We start from the raw sequence: 21,600 nt of genomic DNA, 5'->3' as shown, positions 1-21,600 counted from the left end.
GAAAACTAAGCATATCTTTCTACTGCAGAATGGCTAAACAAATTGCGGTATATAAATGTAATGAATGAAATATTATTGTGCCCTAAGAAATAACAAAATGGATCATTTCAGAGGAAATTTGGAAGACCTTTATGAACTGATACAGAGCAAAGTGGGTAGAACTGGAGGAACATTTTTATAGAGTGACAAAAATGTTATAGAAAAAAATAACTTTGAGAGATATGAGAATTCTGATCAACACAATGATAAATTACAAGTCTAGAAGAATAAAGATGAATCAAACTCCTGCCAGAGAGGTAATGAATTTAAAATGCAGAGAAAAATATAAACTTTTGGGCATGGTCAATGTGGGAATTGGTTTTATTTATTATAAAGTTTTAAATTTTCATTTTGTGGCTGTTGTTTAGCAGGATGGACAATAGAAAGAACAGATTATAAATGTGTATAAAAATTAAGGAAAAAGAAAAAAATGTGAACTTCTTGAATATTGTTTTATTTCCTTGTTTCCTCAGAGTCTCACAACCCCAGGCACATAGTAGATGCTTAATAGATGCTTTTTGATTGATAAATAATGCATTGGATTTTACCCATATCTCAAATAATATAATAAACAACATTTCCAGGTAAACTTATGTCTGCATATTAGGTTCATTAACTATTTGTAATTTTAGTTGGGGGGGGGAAGGCTGTCTATTGATATTGATGACTTCAGAATGCTAAAAACAAGGACTTTCTTAGGATTATAGGATTTAAGGGATATTAGAGATGCTGAATCCCTTCCCCTTATTTCTCTCCTTTCAGCCCCCCCCCCCTCCCATTCTTGACATATAAGCAAACTGAGATCCAATGAGGGGAAATGATTTGTCCAAGATCATACAGATAGCAGTGTGTTAGAGGCAAGAGTCAAACTTAGGTCCTTTTTGGCTCAAAATCCGGTATGATCGGTGGTGTCTCAATAATGTATAATCATGCCCATCAATAGGGGAATAGCTGAACAAGCTGTGGTACATGAAGGTAATGGAATATTGTTGTTCTATAAAAATGATGAACAAGCTGATTTTAGAAAGATTTACACAAACAGATGCTGAGTGAAACAAGTAGAACAAGGAATACATTGTACACAATAACAGCAAGAATGTGATGAACAACTATGAGAAGCTTGGTTCTTACAAGGTTTTGCAAGGGTTAATGTTGAAAAATTATCCATGCATATCTTTTGAAAATAAAAAAGCTGGGTTTTTCTCAGTGATTTAGTGATCCAAAGCAATCCCAATAGATTTTGGATAGAAAATTCACATCCAGAAAAAGAACTGTGGAGATTGAATGTAAATCAACACAGGCTATGTTCACTTCTTTTTTCTCTCTCCTATGGTTTTTCCCTTTTGCTTTGATTTTTCTTTCCCAACATGATTCATAAAGCAATGTGTATTAAAAATAAATAAGCCTCCTACAATAAAAATAATATATAATCAGAGAATGTTAGGACTAGAAGGAGCCTTAGGGATCAATCATTCAGAACACCCCTCACGGCACAGAGGAGAAAATCAAGACCCAGAGAACAGCATGAATTGCTAGGCCCTAGACCGCGGGTGTCCTGACTCGTCCTTCAGAGTTCTTCCCCCATCTCCTGCCACTTTCATACCTTGTCTGGCCACAATTAGGCTGGCCATGCAGTCTGGTACACTTGTTCCTGCTGCTAGAAAGGTAATGCCCATGATAACGTCGGGGATCCCAAGTGTGTATCCGATAATAGTCACCTGCGGAAGAAGAACAAAACAAACTGAAATAACCATGGGACATCTTTGGAAACTTTTTTGTTTTCAATGGATACAGAAAGAACACAACAATCTCCTTTACTGAATGGGCAATTTTGCAGGCTCTCCCTAGTAATCCTCATTCTCGGGTCTGTCTTCCACCCAGCTGTCAAACTGGTTGTCCTAAAGTCTGCCACATGGCTCCTTATTGTCTCTTGGATCAATGATCTTATTCTCTGTCGGGCCTTCAAAGCTATTCACAATCCAGCCCCTTCTACCCCCCCCCCCTTTCCAGTTCTCATAGCGCCCACTTCCCCACCTATTCCACCATCTGGGGACACATAGCCTCCTTGCTTTTGCTCACACACGACACAGCTCTGTGTCTGTGTAATTATCCCCATTTTTCAGTAGAGGAAACTGAGGCAAAAAGCGTTAAGTGACTAACTCAGGGTCACCCAGGGAATGTCTGAGGCAGGATTTGAACTCAGATCTTTTTGATTTCACCTCTAGCACTCTGTCCATTGAACCTAGCATCTTCTCTGTCATTTACAGTCTTGAATTGTTGCACTAAATGAGAGCTTTAAGTGCTTGTTCTGGGCCATGTGCCTAAACTTAACAGCTAATAAATTATATAGCATCTTTAGATCTCAATTTTTTCTGTTTAATGGTACAAAAAACAAATCAAAACAAAACTCCTAATCTTGCTTCCTTCCAGGGTGGTTAGAGGATCATGGGAAATAATGGAAATTCTTAAGGTCCTAGGAGGTGTGACTATTAATATCATTATTGCTGCATGCAGATGATGGATGGGATGTTGCTTGGAGGAGGTGTGTGTCTGCGGAGGCGTATTGTGCCAAAAAGTGAGTGGAACAAAAATGGGGGGTCTTAATGGCAACTGTTCTTTTATTCAAGTAGGCAACCATCATGAATATTCAAACTCCTACTTCTTTCTCTTTGAGCAAAATCACTTACCATTATTGTTTTAAACTAGATTGTGAGGTAGATAATCCCTGGCCTTTGGGATTTCAAATGTTATTAAATATTATTGTTCATATTTAATGAAACGCTGACTCTATCTCTCTGTATATCTAGTTATGCAAACTGGTTGAACAGTAATTTATTTTTAGAGAAAATTTGAGCGAGGTGCCATTCACGGTTTCATTAATTTTTTTTTTTTTAAATTCTCACATTCAAACATTTCTATAGCAGCTTCAGCAAATGATTTTTCTTTTCTTGTAATGTCTTTTTGGGAAGATGCTTGAGTAAGAGCCAAGTTATGCTGAAGGAATGTAAATTGAATGAAATATTTATACATCTTTAAATAAAAAGGATAAAACTCCACCATGCAATCAGAAAAGTGCCATTATTATGTGGAGTGTTAACACAGGTAAAGTACTTCAGACAGTGGTTTACATGATTAACCTGGCATTTTAGATGTTGGCTTTCCCCTCTATCTCCCTAGTCTTCATCCGAATTTGGGAGTCTATAGAGATTTTTATTATCAGAGCAGATGATATTCTTCATTGCTATGAATGTTATGATAAACATATATATGGTGACCATAATGTAGTTGGAATGAGAAAAAACAAAAGAAAATTTAACTTGGGTCCAAATGATCTCTTCTGAATAAGCAACAAATCTTAAGCACCAACCTTGAGATCACTGGGAATTCAAGACCACACGAAGGAGAGAGAATAGGAATCGGCTCCCAGATTTTTATTTTGTCCATAAATGAGAAAAACTTATGGCTTTGGAACACTGGTAAAGGAGTGGTATAGACTTGAGGATGGGGATGGGGGATACCGAAGGGTATGATAGGTGGCAATATCTTTCATGGATAGAATTGGGGCAGGAGAAATGGGGGATTTATGACTGTCAATCAGGGAATGGGGACATAATGCAGAATTTTTTGGCTAAAAATGGGAAGCTAGGTTGCACAATGGATAGAATACTGGATCTATGGAAGACCTGAGTTCAACCTCACATAGTTCTTCTGGAAGTGCTCCTGAACTACTTATTTAATTTCTGCCAGCCTCAGTTTCCTCATCTGTAACAGAAGGATAATAATAGCAGTTACCTCAGAGGGTAATGAGGATAAAATGACATAACACATCTAAAGGACTTTGTAAACCCTGAAACATATAAATGTAAGCTACTACTTTCTCTTTTATCCTGAAAAAATATTAATAAATGTTTTCCACCCTTCCCTGGATTGAATTGATTATAGTTAAGATAATCTAAAATTGGACAAGGAGCCTACATGAAAATGTAATCAATGCTCCCTCTATTTTTGAGTGGACAATCCTGCTTAGTGGCTAACATTGTGAAGACTGAACATAAATGAAGAGAGTTTGGGCTTGTCATAAAAGAAACTTGCAAAAAAGTTGATTTGACACCCAAAACACAGGGTTTGTGGGAAAGGTTTTCTTACTTTATAGCCTTAACTAGTTAAATATGTTCAATTTACCAGAGCAGATGACCTTAAAGATCTTTTTTTACCTCTAAACTTTATGATCCTATAACTTCTTTCTAAACAATTCCTGATCATAAAACCCATAAGGGGTCTAATAAAACCCACTGTTCTTCTACCAGGGCCAAGCAATGGCCTGGGATTCTGATGGCATGGGGAGAGCAGTGAGGGGAGCTTGATGCACCTGACCTGGGGATAGGTATTGGGAAGGAGTTCAAGGTGGGAGTGTTTCAGAATGCTAAATTGTGGATGAGCAGGGGCAGAGGGGTATGCCCTAGCCACTGAATAGCTTTGAATTATAGATCCAAGTATATTTATTTGTGTTCATGAAAAAAACCCCACAAAATTAAAAGTAGGAAAACATTCCTTCTTCTTTAAATATATCCTCTTCCTATATACTATAAAGCATATATTACTATATATTTTAACTACATTCTGTTCATGTTCTAGTTATCTATGGTTCCATTTTTTATTTGTCTCACTAGACTAAAAGATCGAAAGTACAAGGACTCTGTCTTATTCATTTTTGTATCTCCCTCAGTGCCTAATCAAAGTTATGATTTTTTTCTAGAAGCAATATATAGTTGGGAGAGTTGGACTATAAGAATCAACATTTTCAAACTGTGGTGCTGGAGAGGATTTTGGAGTCTCTTGAACAGCAAGGAGATCAAAACAGTCAATACTTAAAGAAATTAATTCAGGTTATTCACTGAAAGGATAAATACTAGAAGATAAAACTTAAATACTTTGGCCACATAATGAGAAGACAGGACTCACTGGAAAAGATCCTGATGTTGGGAAAGATTATCACAAATAGAAAAGGGGACGACAAAGAATAAAATGAATAGATAGTGTCATGGAAACAATTAACATGAACTTGGACGGGCTTTGGAGACAGTGGATGTAGAAGGACCCAGATGCTATGGTCCAGGAGGTTATGAAGAGTTGGATAAACCTGAATGACTGAGCAACAATAATAACAACGTTGTCTAGAAAAGAACTATGGTCGGAGTCATTTGCTAAATGTTTGTTGAATATAATTAGTTTAATCAGTTTGCTTTTTTCTTAAGACCTAGTTCAGACCACTGTCCTAAAAGTCTGGGATTCTGGATAGCATGAGTGAAGAGTAAGGAAGACTAGGGAGAAAATGTGGAGGCCAGGGGATTTTTACAAGCTTGTGCTGGATGTTGTTTGGAACATTTCAGGTAAATCAGCAAAGGGGAAAAAATATCAGGGACTGAGAAAGGGAGACAAGATGACAAAAATGAGTTTTGCTAATTTGGCCCAGATTTGGGCCAAAACTGGGGTGAAGATGAAATTTGGAGGGTGGGGGGGAGGTAATTAAGCATAAGAACATCTTGAAGCTGGAAGGACCACTGGGGAATACTGGTTGATGACTTTATTCCAGCTGCTGTCTTAAAATTCCCCACACTTGATCCCCTTTCTTGAGTTTTGGTCTCTGGAAACAATGCCCTTTTTTTTTTTCCTGATTCCCATTACAATGGCTTTTTCCATGTCTAGACTTAGTTGATCTGACCTGTAGCTCATATTATCTGGTTTTCTTTCAATAAACCAGGACTCATCACACCTGCTTCAGCCCCCCTTGAGGAGAAAATTCCACATATGGGAGCACTCTACTCTCCCCCTCTCTCCCATATTGTATCATTCTTCATCAGCTGTACTCTCTAAACCCCAGCCTCATGCAGTGTTAGTTCCAACTGACCCTCAGTGGTCTGCCAGACTCATAGCCAATAGTGGTCTCCCCCCTTTAGCCCAAGAAACAATGGAGTGGAAATGACTACGAATTTGAAACCAGAAGACCCAAATTGGAATTCCAGCTTTGCTACTTACTACTCCTCATGTGACCTTGAACAAAGTCACAAACGGAAAAGATCAACTCGTTCCAGAACTGTAACTAGGGCAGGGACATCAGAGTTTTGGCCACGAGTAGACAAATAGAGAGGGGATGCTGATTGTACTTCTTGTCCTTTAAGAGCATAGAAATAGCTGAGTTTGGCGCTTGATGAGCAAGGATAATGAAGTAGAACAGGAAATTATTAGAAAGTGTTTTCTGTTTTTCCTGACAAAAGACACACCCTGTGTGAATTTTTTCTTGGCCCTATCTACCCTTGCTTCTTCCCCATAGTATCCTTCTCTGCAAATGTGTTATTTCAGGGACTTCATTACCTCATGCACTCTGTCTCCCTGCCATAGTCTATTAAAAAAAAAAAAAAAAGACTATGAAAAAGACTGAATTGCTTCCAAATGAATTGTCTTTAGGAAGATTCTGAAGATCACCTGGCAGGATAAGAGACCAAAAACTGAGATTCTTTCTTGTTTTAAACTGCTAAGCATTCCAACTCCACTGCAGAAAGCACAATTCTGTTGGGCTGGCCGCCTTGTTCAAATGCCAAATTTACGCTTGCCAAAAAGATTATTTTTTGGAGAACTCACACAGGGCAAGCGCTCACAAGGTGGTCAGAAAAAGCAATGCAAAGACACTCTCAAGGTATCTCTTAAGAATTTTAGAATTTTAGGCCAGTTCCAGTGATCTTGTGATGATGAGAGCCATTTAACCCAGAGTGAAGACTATAGGAAATGAGGGTGGATTGCAACATAGCATTTCACTCTTTTTGTTGTGGTTTGCTTGAATTTTATTTTATTTTTTTTCATTTTTTGAGCTAATTTTTCTTGTGAAACAAGATTATTGTGTAAATATATATACCTATTTTGGATTTAACATATATATATATGTATATATATATATATACACACATACACACACACACACACACACACACATATATATATATATATATATATTTTTTTTTTTTTTTACCATGTGCAACATATATTGGATTATATACCATCTAGGGGAAGGAGTAGAGGGAAGGAGGAGAAAAATTTGAACTCAAGGTTTTTCCAAGAGTCAATGCTGAAAATATTATCCTTGCATGTCCTTGCATATTTTGAAAATAAAAACTTCAATTAAAAAAAGATAAAGTTACAGATCACTAAAACAAATACATAGACACACGCAAAAAGAATTTTAGAATCTTACTGCGTGACATGGGAGGCACTGGCAGAAAGTGCAGGGCTCTATGAGCAAGCAGAATTGAATCAGCTCAGAAGCAACATGAGATGTGCAAAATTAGAGAATCCACCCCAAATGTTCATAGGGACTATTTGTGTCCAACCTTTGGCAGAACCTTACGAGCTCTTATCGGTCTAATCAACCATATACAGTGATGTAATTTTGGTCTTCTTCAAGAATTAAGGACAACAACCAATTTCCTGCCAAGCATTTGTTTTGTGTTGTACTCTGGGCACAAAAAAGTTGCTAGTTATGTCTCTTCCTAGTTAAACCCCTTGTCTTAAAGATGAAAAAACTGGAAATCTGAGATATAAAATGACAGCACAGAAGTGGTTCAAATTAAGGTTGGTAACTACAATTATAGGATTGTTTCCACTTCATCCTGCCGCCTGCCAGGGTCCTACAGTCGCTCCTGGCTCCTGCCAACCTGTTCAGCATCTCCTCAGTGCTTCCCCGCTCTCAACTCACCTGGGAGAGGAGTAGAGAGCCTGAACAACCACAGTTCGTCACTTACCAGCCACACCATTAAATAGGAAAACACAGCAATCCAAAGGGTGGAGAAGACAAAGGTGACCATGAAAAACTTCTCCCAGCGTGGCTTGCTGCAGTTTGGGATGGTGATAAACAGCAGGAATATCAGGGGCCAGGTGAAGATCCATTTTGCTCGGTCCGCGGGTGCCTCTGCAGAGACAGCAATGAGGAGCTGAGAATCAGAGGGTTTAGAAGAAAACTTATAGATCCCTGGGTGTAAGCTCTTTGTATTACAGATTAGGAGCCTGAGGTTCAGAGTGGACTGGTACTAGTACCCCCAAGATCACGGGAGCGACGTTGCTCCTCCCATGGCTTCATGTTTGCTTTCTCTCATTTTACCTGCCTCTGCTCCCTAGACCATGAATTCAGGCCAGTGTCTGTCTTCAAATCACATAGATTGATGGAATAGAGCAGAGATGGCTTTGTTAATAACAGTCAATGTGTGTTTGTGCTAAATTTCTGCAATCCACCAAAAAAACCCAATCATGTGGTCTTTTACTTTTCAATACCTCTAAATTAAAAAATTAATAATAATGATCTTAATATTTCCTGTGCTCTCCTCCATGTCTCCTGAAATTTTACAAAGAATTTAGAGTTGGAAAGGTCTTTGTCAGCTAATTTGTTTTTTTTAAATATCTTTTTTTGGGTTATAACCCCTTTTCAATCTGAGCATGGGTCTTTTTTCAGAATAATGTTTTAAAATGCATAAAATAAAATCCACAGAATTCAAAGGAAACCAATTATGTTGAAATCCAGTTATCAAAATATTAAAAAAAATTTAGAGATCCCAGGTGACTTTTCCCTGATCCAACCTCTTCCCTATTTTGTTTTATTTTATACACACACACACACACACACACACACACATATATATGCAATATATAATGTATATTTCATTCATTTTTGAAAACCCAACTCAAATACTTACTACAAGTCTTGTAAACTCCAAATAGTTGTCATTTTTTTTTTTACCTCCTATAAATACTTCCCATGTAATAGTTTATATTCTAATTATCTCTGTATATCTCATGGATCATGATCCCTAGCCACACTATCACCACTATACATGTGTTAATAAATGCTGTTTATATATAAAAATATATAAAATAAACAAATTATATATTTATCTATTATATCAAATATTATTATTATAGACAAGGATACTGAAGCATAAAAAAGCCATTTTAGGTCTACTTGACTCATTCAAGATCAGGTAAATGCTAAGTAGCAGAATTTGAACGTAGGTTTTCTTTTCAAATTCAGTGCTCTTTCCATGACAACATTTATTGCCTTTCTTCCTCACTTCAAATAAGCCCTTTAGGAAAAGGCACAAAGCCTGAGATAGAATTATTAAGTTGATGGAATTCTTTGAAAACATCTAGTCGAATCTACCAACCATTACGTATAAAGAAAGTGATGACCACAGAGATGGCCTTCATCCAAGGTTACCTACACAACCGACTGTGGGCAAGGTTGGCAATTGGGCTCAAGTTTCCAAGTCAGTGCTCCTTCTAGTTAGGCTAATTCATCATGACGACTTGCAGCCTTGAGTTTCTTAAAAACGCAGAGTAACAACGGTGTGATTTCCATACCAAGTTAGATCAGCTATTCTGAAGGTGAGGTTCGACCTACATGGATGGTCAGGTTTGTGTCTCAAACTCCCCAAATCTGCCCTCACCCTACTCTGCCAACTTTATTATCCACACTAGACAAAGAGAATTCCTCGGTTCCCATGAGACTAGCCTTTGCTCATGCAGCTTCCCAGTTTCCTCAGCCTTGACTTTCTCAGTTCTCTGAGCTAAATCCTGTGTTTTTTTTAATTAATTTTTTTTTTTTTATTAAAGAGGTAATAGGGGTTAAATGACTTGTCCAGAGTCACTCAACTAGTAAATGTCTGAGGATTTAACCTCTGCCTTCTTTAGTTTCCTTAACTGTAAAATGGGAATATTGCCAACACACACTTGAAGGTAGTATTTGTAAAGGTCCTCCTGACTCCAGGGCTGGTACTCTATCCACTGCCCCAATCCTACTTATTGCTGAATGTTAACTTCGAACCTCACTTCTTTGAAGCTTTTTCTAATAAATCCAAGTCACATTAATCTCTTCCTTTATCATCTTTCCTCCCTTTTCTATGTATCTTTCAATATTCTAGTTTAATCAATATTTATATCTATTTTTATTTATTTATATCTTATTTATCCTATTTATATCTAACCTCTAACCTATTCTAATGAACTGCAATAAGTAATGTACTTATTGTACACTGTACACTTTGGGAAGTACACTGTACTTGGAAGAGATATGACCCTAATAACGTATCAGATCATAAGCACCATGAGGGCAGAGACTATGTATTGTGTTAGCTTTGTATCTTTCCCAAGGCCTAGTATAGTAATCTGTATATAGGACATGATCTATGAGACATACACAGATCATTAGAATATAAACTGTTACATGAGAAGTCTTTTATTACAACTATTTGGAGCTTACAAGACATGTTGTAGTAGGTATTTGAGTGGGGTTTTCAAAGAAGAATTTAATAACTGGAGTTTAGAGATGGTGTTGGTGTTGGAGTAGGAAATATTGCAGGTAGAGGAAAGACAGGGCAAGAGGATGGAGGTGGGAAACAATGGCGTATATGAGGGCTGAGATATAATCTAGTTTGGTTGTCCAGTGCAGAGTATGGGGAAGGTGGCAGTATGAAATAAGGCTGGAAAAAGGAAGTTGCCCATTTGTAGACAGCTGGGTAGGAAAGTTTGGAATTTACTTGGTAGAGGGAAGGGAATAAGCCTTTAAATTATAGTGCCCATTATATGCACAGGCACTGTGCTGTGTTTTTATAAATATAATATAAATAAAAATAATATATGTATATATAAAAATATTTATAAATATTATGTGTAAGTAATCTGAAGAAGGCAGAGATTAAGTGATTTGCTCAGGATCATGCAGCTAGTAACTAAGTCTAAAATTGGATTTGAATGAGCTCTTTTTGATTCCAGACCAAGTGGTCTCTCAATGGGACAACTTGGTAGGTCTTGGTTGGCAATAGGTTAAAGATTTTGAGTGAAGGAGAACATGAAATGATTAAAGAAGATGAGACTGGCAGCATCTGAAAGATGGATTGAAGAGCAGAGGATTTGGCCCAAAACAAACACCTATTAGAAGAATATTGCAGGATTTATCTGTCTGTCTGCTATCTATGTTAATCTATTTATCTGTCTTTTATCATCTATGTCTATTTATCTGTCTGCCTGCCTATTTAGCCATCCATCCATTTCCATCATCTGTGTCAATTTCTCTTATTTATCCATCATCTCTCTTTCTCTCTCTATCATCCATCTCTGTGAATAAAGTATTGAATAAAAGACTGAATGAATATTAATTTGTTTTGGAGAAGTAAGAGTTAAGTTAAACCAGAAATTCAGGCTATCAGAAAAATGGCACTTTCGTCTTTATTTTTCCCTGAGGCTTGCTAGAAGCTAAGGCTACTGCTGTGAGGGATAAAGTCCTGGGTTCTAGGAAAAGTTCTTAGAGCCTAGCTACCAGAGAGAGATGAGTCAGCCTGTCCCCTTTCCCTTTCTCACCCTACTGCCCCTCGGCAAGTTGCAATGGCTCAAAGATTTCAGAATGTGTGCTTGTAAGGGGAGGCTGACAGATGTCGGAAATGGTTCTCTTCTCACACAAAAGGGAAAAGCTAGGGAGCCATCTAGGGGCAGCTAGGTGGTGCCATCGTGTGCAGAGTGCTGGGTCTGGAGGTCAGGATGACTCCTCTTCCTGAGATCAAACCTGGCTTCAGACACTGACTAGCTGTGGGGTCCTTAACCTCGTCTGCCTCAGTTTCCTCATCTGTCAAGTGAGAAGGGAATGAAACACTACCCCAGCGTCTCTGCCCAGAAAACTCTAAATAGGGGCATGAAGAGTCAGACACAATTGAAAATAACCAACAAAAAAGAACCAAGAGGATCTGAACTCGGGTCTATTTAATTTCTGGTATAATGCTATGTCTACTTTGTCACCTAGCTGTAGAGGGCTCGGTGGAGAGAGTGAGAGTCGGAGTGGCTGTGAGATCTTGGGCAAATGACCTAAACTTTCTAGGCCACGGTTTTCTCATATTCTAAATATGAGAAATGTATAGGAATTATAATAGCATCTATCTAACTGGCTTGGGGATGGGGTGGAGTTATATTGTGAGAATAAAATTAATTGATATATTTAAAAAGAGCTTTGTAAATCTTCACATAAATCACGCAAATCATGGACTTCTCCCCCTTACTTTGGTCACTATAAAACCGCTCAATTAGAAAGATAGATGCCATTAAAAGTAGAAATTAAAATGTATAGAGTCATTTCTCTATGGGTCAAATCTTTTTATTTTAAGGAAAAGTTCAAATGAATCCAAAAAATCTGCACTAAATCAGGCCTTCCCACCTCTAGAAAAGACTGAATGGAACAGGTGATCCCTAAGAGTGCCCTATCACTGCTTGTGTTCCATTATCCTCCACAATTATTTACTCAATTCTTCACACGTACAAGCCTTTTCCTGTCTGTCCTGCTAGATTGCAATCTCCTTGTGGACAAGAATCACATTATTCTTTTTTCGATCTTCTACATATATAGGACAGGCCACAGGGGAGACACTGGATAAAAACTTGTTAATTAACTTATTGCTATCTGAAAATAGCCAATGGAGATATGTGTTCTTACACTTTACATGGCTGCTCCTTTTGCTAAAACGAGGATTCTTCTTTCAAGTGGAAAATGACAATTTAATTATGTGAAAAATGTTTTTAGCTGAGCTGTCATGAAGCAGATGGCTAATCATATTGGAGGGGGGAAAATTAACAACAGATGTAGTTGCCATTTAAAAATTTTAACTAAATTAATTTGGATTGTTAAGTAATTAAACACTCCAATTAGGGAAATGGTTGAATTACCGCACTTGGGAATCATTTTGTGATCATTGAAAGAAGAATACTACTGGGGCAGCTAGATGGCACAATGGATGGAGTAACGGCTCTGAAGTCAGGAGAACCTGAATTCAAATGTGGCCTCATATACTTTAACACTTACAAGTTGTGTGAACCTAGGTAAGTCACTTGCCCCAATTGCCTCACCAAAAAAAGAGTAGAAAACAGAGCTTCCTAATACCAATCTTTCTCCTATTTTACAAATGATGAAACTGAGTCTTAGAGAGGCAAAATTATTTGCTCAAGGTCATAATTCACATGTTTGACTTCTAGTCAATTATGCTATTTTAGTATTTTATTCTAAATTGGAATGGTCAGGATTTAGGAACATAGGAAAGGCCTTGTGAACCTCTAATTTGCTGCTCATAAAACTGCTACAATTTTATTGCCTTGCTTAAGGCTTTAATTTATATTCATAATGAAATACCAACAAGTTATTGTATGAAACATAACAATTACAATAATCAACATAATAATGTTATTAATTTATTTCAGTCACGTTTGACTCTCGGTGTTGCCATTTATCTGGGGTTTTCTTGGTGAAAATATTGGACTTATTTACCATCTCCAGATCATTTTACAGATAAGGAAACTAAGGCAAACAGGGTTAGTAAGTTGATTTGCCCAGGGCCACACAGCTAGTAAGTGTCTAAGGCAGCATTTGAACTTAGGTCTTCCTGACTCTAGGGCAGGTCCTTTATCCATTGCACCACCTAGCTGCCCCTATTAATAACAGCAATTCCAGATTTGTTATACTTAAAGATTGACAAAGAGATTTCCATTAGATTGTGAAATTCTTGAGAGCTGGCAATGTTTTCGCCTCCTCCCCTTTTTTAAACACTCAGTACTTAGCTCAGTTGCTTACACAGTAGGTGTTTAATAAATGCTTGTTGACTCGACCTAAATGACTCAAAACAATCCAACGAAGCAGATTTAGAATGTGTTATTATCTCCGTTTATAAATGAAGAACATGAGGTACAGGAAGATGCTTGTTCCTGGAAGGACTTAGATGAACTGTTCTAAGTGAGGTGAGTAGAACCAAGAGAAAGAATATGGTACATACACAGCACTAACAAGATTATGAGATGATCAACTGGTGGACTTGGCTCTTCTCAGCAATGAGGTGACTCAAAGCCTTTCCAATAAACCCGTGATGGAAAGATGGTCAGGTCGCTGATAGAGTATAAAAAATTGAGAATTGAATGCAGGTCTCTTGACCTTAATTCAGTAATATTCTTACTATAAATAGCTTTGGGAGGAAAAAAAAAAAAACACCTTTCTCCTTGTATGTTCCAGGACTTTATCTGTCCAAAACAGGACTCATCTTTCCTCCTCACTTCGTCCTTTCTATTTATGATAAGGTCACTGCCATCTTTCCAGCTGCAAATTGAGTGTTAGTCTTGATTAATCAAGGTCTCTCATGTCCCCTATGACCAATCAGTTATCACAACCTCTATCTCCATCAACTCTTGCTTCTATCACCACCTTTTTTCCAGTCTGTATTACATTCATTATTTCTCAATACTCTATTTTAAGCTTTCTAATTGGTCTTCCTGTCTCTTTTATCTCTCTTCTTTAATTTCTCCTCCCTATAGATGCTAAATAAATAAAATATAGCCATAAAGAATAGCTCTAATCTTGCCATTTATTCTTCAGTTGTTTCACTCATGTTTAATCTTCATGATTCCATTTGGGGTCTTCTTGGCAAAGATACTAGAGTGATTGGCCATGTCCTTTTTCAGCTCATTGTACAGGTAAGAAAACTGAGGCAAACAGGATGAAGTGACTTGCTCAGGATCTCATAGCTAGGAAATGTCTGAGGTCAGATTTGAACTTGGATTTGACCTTGTTTAATAACTTTAGTACTTCTCTTTTGTTTCTATGATAAAATATATAATATCTTCTGTTTGGAATTTAAAGCTCTTCTCTTTCTGACTCTATCCCATCCTTCCAGACTTATTTTATATTATTTTTGCCAAATGGATTCCAAATTCCATTGATACTGGCTTAGTTGTTATTCGTTATTCATCTCCCACCTTTGTGGCTTGGAAAGGCTGTCCCCATTGTCTAATTCTCAGAATCATTTCAGGTGCACTCTCTCATACGAGTCCTTTCCTAGTGATTCCCCTAGTGACTGGTGCAATCCATTCCTATAATAAAATTATTTGAGGCATATCTTGTATTTACACATTTATGTGCATCCTCTATACTCCCAATAGAATGTAAGTTTCTTGAATTTGGGATTGTTTTCATGTTTGTTTTTGGGTTTATCAGCTCAATGTCTTACACATGAATCAAAGCTAAGTAAAGTTGGTAAAATAAAAAAAAATGGTACACAGCAAGAAGATTATGTGATGATCAACTGTGATGGATGTGGCTCTTTTTAACTATAAGTCATTCAAGGCTTTCCAATAGACTTGTGATGGAAAGAGCCATCCATATCCAGAGAGAGAACTATGAAGACTGTGTATTTTCACCTTTTTTGTTGTTTGTTTGCTTTTTCTTTCTTATGTTTTCTTTCCCTTTTGATCTTTTTCTTTTGCAGCATGATGAATATGGAAATACATTTAGAATAATTCACGTTAACCTATATTGGATTGCTTGTTGTCTAAAGGAATGAGAAAAATTTGGAATACAAGGTTTTGCAAAGGTGAAAGTTGAAAACTATCTTTGCATGTATTTGGAAAAATGAAAAGCTATTATAAACCAAAAAAACTTGTTGATCTGAATTATAAGCCAGGTATTATCTGTTGCTTCTTTAAGAATTGTTATGATATCTTCCTTTTTTTTTTTTTTTGCCACTTCAATTTAGGATATGCTAATCCTCAAATAATATAGTGAAATTAGTGGAATTAGTGAAAAAAGTACTAAGTTAAGAGTTGGGGCCTATATTCCAATCACTGCCCTGTCACCAAATACTTTTTTCCTCTTTAAGTCTTGGTTTCCTCTTCTGTAAAAAATATGAGTCGGCCTGAATGGTCTCTCAGATCTAGCATTACCTGTTCCACCACCTATGCTTCTATATCCTAAGGATTCCCTTAGCACAAGAGAATATAGAATTATCTATGTATTCTTTCCCTTAAGTTTTTAATATAATAATTCAATTTAACAAACATTTATTAAGTGTTTACTGTATATAATAATATACAGTATTTTATAAATGGCACTGGGTGTGGATACATAGACAAAAACAAAACCATCTCTAATACTAATGATTCTATGATTCTTTGATTTTAAGATCATTTTTAGTTGAGTCTTTGTGTTTATTTTCCCAAGGTCTCTTCCAACATCAACACACTATAATTCTTTGATTTTTAGATCAGAATGTGCATTATTCAGAGTAGTATGACATCTTTCTTCCATTTGAGAAACATAAGAATTGGTCTTTTTTCTGACTTCTTCTCAACTTGACTGCTATTCAATAAACTACATTCACAAAGTCCACCTAAAGAACCTAAGACACCCTTATGTTTTCAGAAGTCCTGCCTCAGTTTTATAATTTGTAATCCTGGCTCTGCCTGATGCCACAGGATTATTGTGAGGATAAAAATGACAGAGTGTTCGTGACAAGTTATATGCATAACACTTTAGAAGCCTCCTGTTTTCCATTCTTGGGCTTCTCTGAATTCTGAGTTTCTGCTCTCAAACACCCTGTGAGTATTATATTAATGGCACATCTGAAATGCTGCTGCTCCTAAGGCGAAGCTAGACAAGCCAAGTCTTTTACACTGTCTCCTTGGCAATCTTTCTCTAACTCGAATTTTTAGGAAACCAATTTTGACAGAAAGTGAGACTTTTCATACTCCTGCCTTTTATAAACAAATCAAATCCAAGCCAAGACATAGCCCACCCACCTCTACTTTGTCTCCTCAAAGCAACTCTGTATTTTAACCCTGGAAATGATTTTTCATATCATCTTAAGGAAATAATTAGATCACAGATTTGGATTTGAGGTCATCTGGTCAGTTTTCAAATTTTATAGATGAAGGAATTGATTTGAACTCTATCTATCTATCTATCTATCTATCTATCTATCTATCTATCTATCTATCTATATTTGACTTTTCTTAACAGCATTATGGCTGATTTTCTCTCTCTTGTTTCCTCTTTTCCCCTTCCTTTTCCTTAAATTCCTTTCCTCAATATTAGGGCCACATAAAAGTGAAGTGGGATATCTTGGGAGAGGTTCTCCTCACCTTTTGTTAGAGATCTTCAAGAAAACACTCAAGGATCTTTTTTTTTTTTTTTTTTGGCAAGGATTCTTGGTCAGATATGGCCTTTGAAGTCCCTTATTTATTCTTCTCTATAGTATTTTAATTTTACAAATACATGTAGAGATAATTTTCAACATTCATTTTTGTAAAAATTTATGTTCCAATTTTTTTCTCCCTCCTTCCCATGTTCTCTCCTTTCCAAGACAGCAAGCAATGTGATACAGGCAGAACATATACAATCCTTTTAAGAATATTTCCACAATTTTCATGTTGTGTAAGAAAAATCAGACCAAAAAGGAAAAAAAAAACTACAAAAAAGAAAAAGCAAGCAAGTAAATAGTTAGTAAAGAAACAAAGGTGAAAATGTTGTGTCGATCCACATTCAGTCTCCATAGTTCTCTCTCAGGATGCAGATGGCATTTTTCATTCCAAGACTATTGGGATTGTCTTGGATTATAAAATCCCTTAATTAGAAGGAAGGAAAGAATGAGGAAAGGAAGAGAAGAAGGCAGAAAGAAAAGAAGGAAGAGTAGAAGGGAAGAAAGAAAAAAGGGGAAAATATAAGAGGGAAGGAAGAAAGGCGCATAGGAAGCAGAAGAGGAAAAAAAAGGAAGTAGGATGAAAAGTGGGAAAGAAGGAAGAAAGGGAAAGGATGAAGGAGGATACAAAGAAGGAAGGGGAAATAGAAAGCAAAGAAGGAAATAAAAAGGAGGAAAAGTATGACTGAAGGAAGGAAAGTGAAAAGGAAAGAAGATGGCATAAAGGAAGGAAGGAAAGGAGAGTTATAATTAAAAATAAGATGGAAGGAAAGAAGGTGAGAAAGTAGGAAGGAAGGGAAAAGGCAAGGTAAGACTCAGTCAAGAAAAATTAAAAAGGATTGGACTTGTTTAGTTGACCCTAAAGAGAATTAGGAGCAATGATTGGAAATTGGGAGAGGGATAATTTAGGCTTTATATAAAGAACAACTTCTGGTTAATGAGTTACTTTAAAAAAGAATGAGTTTTGTGGGGAAGTGGTTTCTTAATCACTAGAATTTTGTAAGAATTGACTGGATAATTATTATTGGAGATGTCATATTAGGGATGGATTTTTGCTAAATTAGAGGTTGGCTTAGAATACCTCTAAGGTCCTTCCAAACTCTGAGATTCAGTGATTGAAGGAAAGATATATACTTCTCCCTCTCACCCCTCATTAAGAAATGAACTTTCTTTATTAGGTTGTTAGCAGTAATCTGCCTTTCTGCTGGTCCAACTATCTTTCATGTTACAGGTCTTTGACATGTCAATAAAGCAGGTAGACTGGTCCCTGGGGCTATTTCTTCTCTGTTGCTAAAGTACCACACATCCTTAACAAGCTATTTATTTTTCCATCTTACAGTTTTATCAAGTACAACAAAAATAAAACTACTCTGATGCCCTTATGATGGTGTTGCCTGAATTTACCCTTGGGTTTTCCTCTAACTATAGAGTCACTTCAGTTGCCCCATCTGTAAAAAGACTTTTTTTTTCAGATATTGTCATTTCTCTAAGCCAGGGGCTGTCAAACTATTGTCTGATATGCTCACAAGTCCTACAGAAATAGGTAACAAACCAGATGTGTCCCGTGGGTTATACGCTGCAGACCTTGGGGTCTAAATCACTTGTCCAAAACTATTCAAGAAATATATATTAAACACATTCTATATATTAGGCAACATTGTTAGGCACTTTGAAGCTGAGTGGAGAATGAGCTGGAATCAAGAAATTCAGGTCCGAATCCTAGCTCAAATACTATTTATGTGGCTGTAGACGAATTACTTCACTTCTGTAAGACTCAATTTTTAAAATTTGGGCATAATAATACATAAACTATTTTTCATGGTTGTTCTGAAGAAAGTATCATAAAGATGTGAGCTGCTATTTTAAATGCTCAAAATAAAATCTTTTCTAAAAGGAATCCTTGTGGTGGCAAAAACTTTTCTAAGATGAAGAACCTTTATTTATCCAAAAGAAATTATATATGCTGAGCAAAACCAGGAGAACATTGTCCACAGTAATGGCAACATTGTACAATGATCAACTGTGATAGACTTAGCTCTTCTCAGCAGTATAGTCATCCAAGACAATTCAAAAGACTTGTGATGGAAAATGTCATTCATATTCAGAGAAAAAACTATGGCATCTGAATTCAAAGCATACTATTTTCACTTCTTTTAAATTTGTTTTTTCTTTTTTTTCTTGTGATTTTTCTTTTTTGTCCTGATTCCTCTTTCACAATAAGAAATATGTTAAACATGGTTGTACGTGTATATCCAATGTCAGATTGCTTTTTGTCTTGGAGAGGGGGAAGAGAAATGAGAGACAGAGAAAATTTTGGGACTCAAAATCTTACAAAAATGAATGTCAAAAACTATCTTTACATACTCACCCACCATTTTGCTACTTAAATTCAGATTGGTTTTGGTACACTGAATTTTTATAAGGTGAAACATATCCATGGCTCAATTACAGCCAAGATGTGCCCAACCAACCTTTGTCAATCATCTCCCAATAGAGTCATCCAATTTGTATTTTCTGGATGGGTGAATGTTGCAATAAGGGGAAGAGTACAGCAAGAGTTATTATTGGAAAAAGTAGATAGCAGAGATAGATCTGGAAGAGATTTTAGAATTCATTTAGAATACACCTCTCTCATTTTACAGATAAGGAAGCTGAGACCAAGAGAGTAGTTTATTCTAGAATACATTTAGTATTTAGCCTTAGTCATAGACTACAAGTTTGATCAATATTAACTTAATTGAAGGCTAGAGCTGAAAGGACTTTAGAGATCCCAGGACTGACAATTGTAAAAGAGTAAAATACAGTATTGTTCCTTTAATGTTTATGATGGAATAGACTGAGACCCAATGAGATGAAACGATTTGCAGAAAATTACATTGATATCAATGCTTGTATGCTATTTTCTCAACTATATTGTCAACACTACAAAAGGTAGAGATTGCATCACTATTCACTTCTCTCTCTCGCTCTCTCTCATTCAGTCATTTCAGTTGTGAATGACTCTTGTGATCTCATCTGAGATTTTCTTGGCAAAGACATTGGAGTGGTTTGCTGTTTCCTTTGCCAGCCCATTTTACAGATGAGCAAACTGAGACAACCAGGAGTAAGTGGCTTGCCCAGCTAGGAAGTATCTGAGGCCAGGATCTCAGGAAGATGGGTCTTCCCTGAGTCTCTTTCTTGTAGCAGGAAATTTAGTACTTATCCCATAATATTCTTTTTTATCCCAAACCTTGCCCTTCTACTTAAAGAGATCAATATTAGAGCTGAAGTTTCATCTTTCTCACTCTCTAATCCATTCCCCACCTAGCTTCCAAAATAATCTCTCTAAGGTACAGTTATGGCCCTGTTAACCCCCTGCTGAAAAAGCCTTCGGAACAGACCATACCCATCTGGCTCTGATTGCCACCTTTGACTAATATCCCACTGCCCTTCCCAAACTCCAGTACTAGTTCCTAATTTCTGCCAAGTTGGACTCGTAGCAGGTCCAGCTTTCAGGGCAGTCTCTGGAAGCCCTCCATTCAGCATTCCATCATTTCCTTCTCCATGCATTCATTTACTGGCCTTCCTTTCCTTCTCATCTTTTAAAATCTCTGCCGTCCTTCAAGGCTCAGCTTAGTTCCTCCGTGAAGGAGTCGTCCTAAGTCTAGGGCCTCCTACCATTATCAGGCTTCCTAATTTTTCTTCCATGGCTTGTTTAGAATTTTCTAAACTGAATTGGTATAGTCAGTATATAAGACACAGGAAACTTAGTTTAGAGGTCAAAGAATATGGGTTTAAAGCCTCCATCTGTTACTTAATATCAGTCTGATGTCAGATAAGTTAGTTAAACTCTCTGTGTCTCAGTTTCCTCGTCTGTAAAATGGAGGGAGGGCTTGGGTGACTATTAAATTCCCTTTCAACTCTAAATCTATAAGCCCGATGCATTTGCTTTTATTTTGGATTAAAAATGGAAATTCTACCCATCCAGAAAGCTCTCTACTAGTGTTTGTTTGTTTTTTTTTTAAAATAAAATTCTCTTGGGCCTAATTAAGCTTCCTACTTGTATATCAGTGCTTCAGATATAGGAACATTTTGTTCCATCTGGACCTTGAGATGTGAAACAATGTACAATACAGTTTACCTGGAAGGTCTGAAAGCAGTCCTTTGATATTATAAAGACTTATTTTAGGGGGCCAAAATACTTATCAGGATCAGTGTATGAAGTTTAAGTATAAATTAGCCCATTGAAAAGACTAAATTGTCTCCTAATAGTTGTTCTAGCTCTATTACCCATTCAGACAGCAGCCAAGATCAAAGAATAGATGTGGGTGTTTGCAAGCATTTTGTCCTCTAATCTCTTTTGGATAATGCAAAAGCTCTACTTGTTCAAGTGGTTTTAAAAAAAAAATCAAGGAACATATATTAGTTGAGGAGAGGGGCAGGGATAGAGGTAAAAAAATAAAATCCCAGAAGCCTAAAATGTATAAAAAATAAATTCCCAGAAGTCTTCAATTTTCTTCATTCTGGTTCAATTTCATTAAACAAATAT

General features: G+C 36.7%; 1 protein-coding gene across 2 annotated transcripts in view; it reads right to left on the bottom strand.

The window, feature by feature from the left end:
• SLC24A4 (solute carrier family 24 member 4) overlaps nt 1-21,600 on the bottom strand; it is a 248,904-nt gene that overhangs the window by 22,791 nt on the left and 204,513 nt on the right. For both annotated transcript variants that reach the window (XM_051977362.1, XM_051977363.1), the window contains exons 13-14: nt 7,833-7,999; nt 1,643-1,757 (exon numbers count right to left, since the gene is read on the bottom strand). In XM_051977362.1, the coding sequence (XP_051833322.1) occupies nt 1,643-1,757; nt 7,833-7,999 (282 nt within the window). The remainder of the gene's footprint in view (nt 1-1,642; nt 1,758-7,832; nt 8,000-21,600) is intronic.

Source organism: Antechinus flavipes, chromosome 2, assembly GCF_016432865.1.
Source record: "Antechinus flavipes isolate AdamAnt ecotype Samford, QLD, Australia chromosome 2, AdamAnt_v2, whole genome shotgun sequence".
Taxonomy (NCBI): domain Eukaryota; kingdom Metazoa; phylum Chordata; class Mammalia; order Dasyuromorphia; family Dasyuridae; genus Antechinus; species Antechinus flavipes.
The sequence above is the reverse complement of the archived record's forward strand: the minus strand, read 5'-3'. Positions and strand labels throughout refer to the sequence as shown.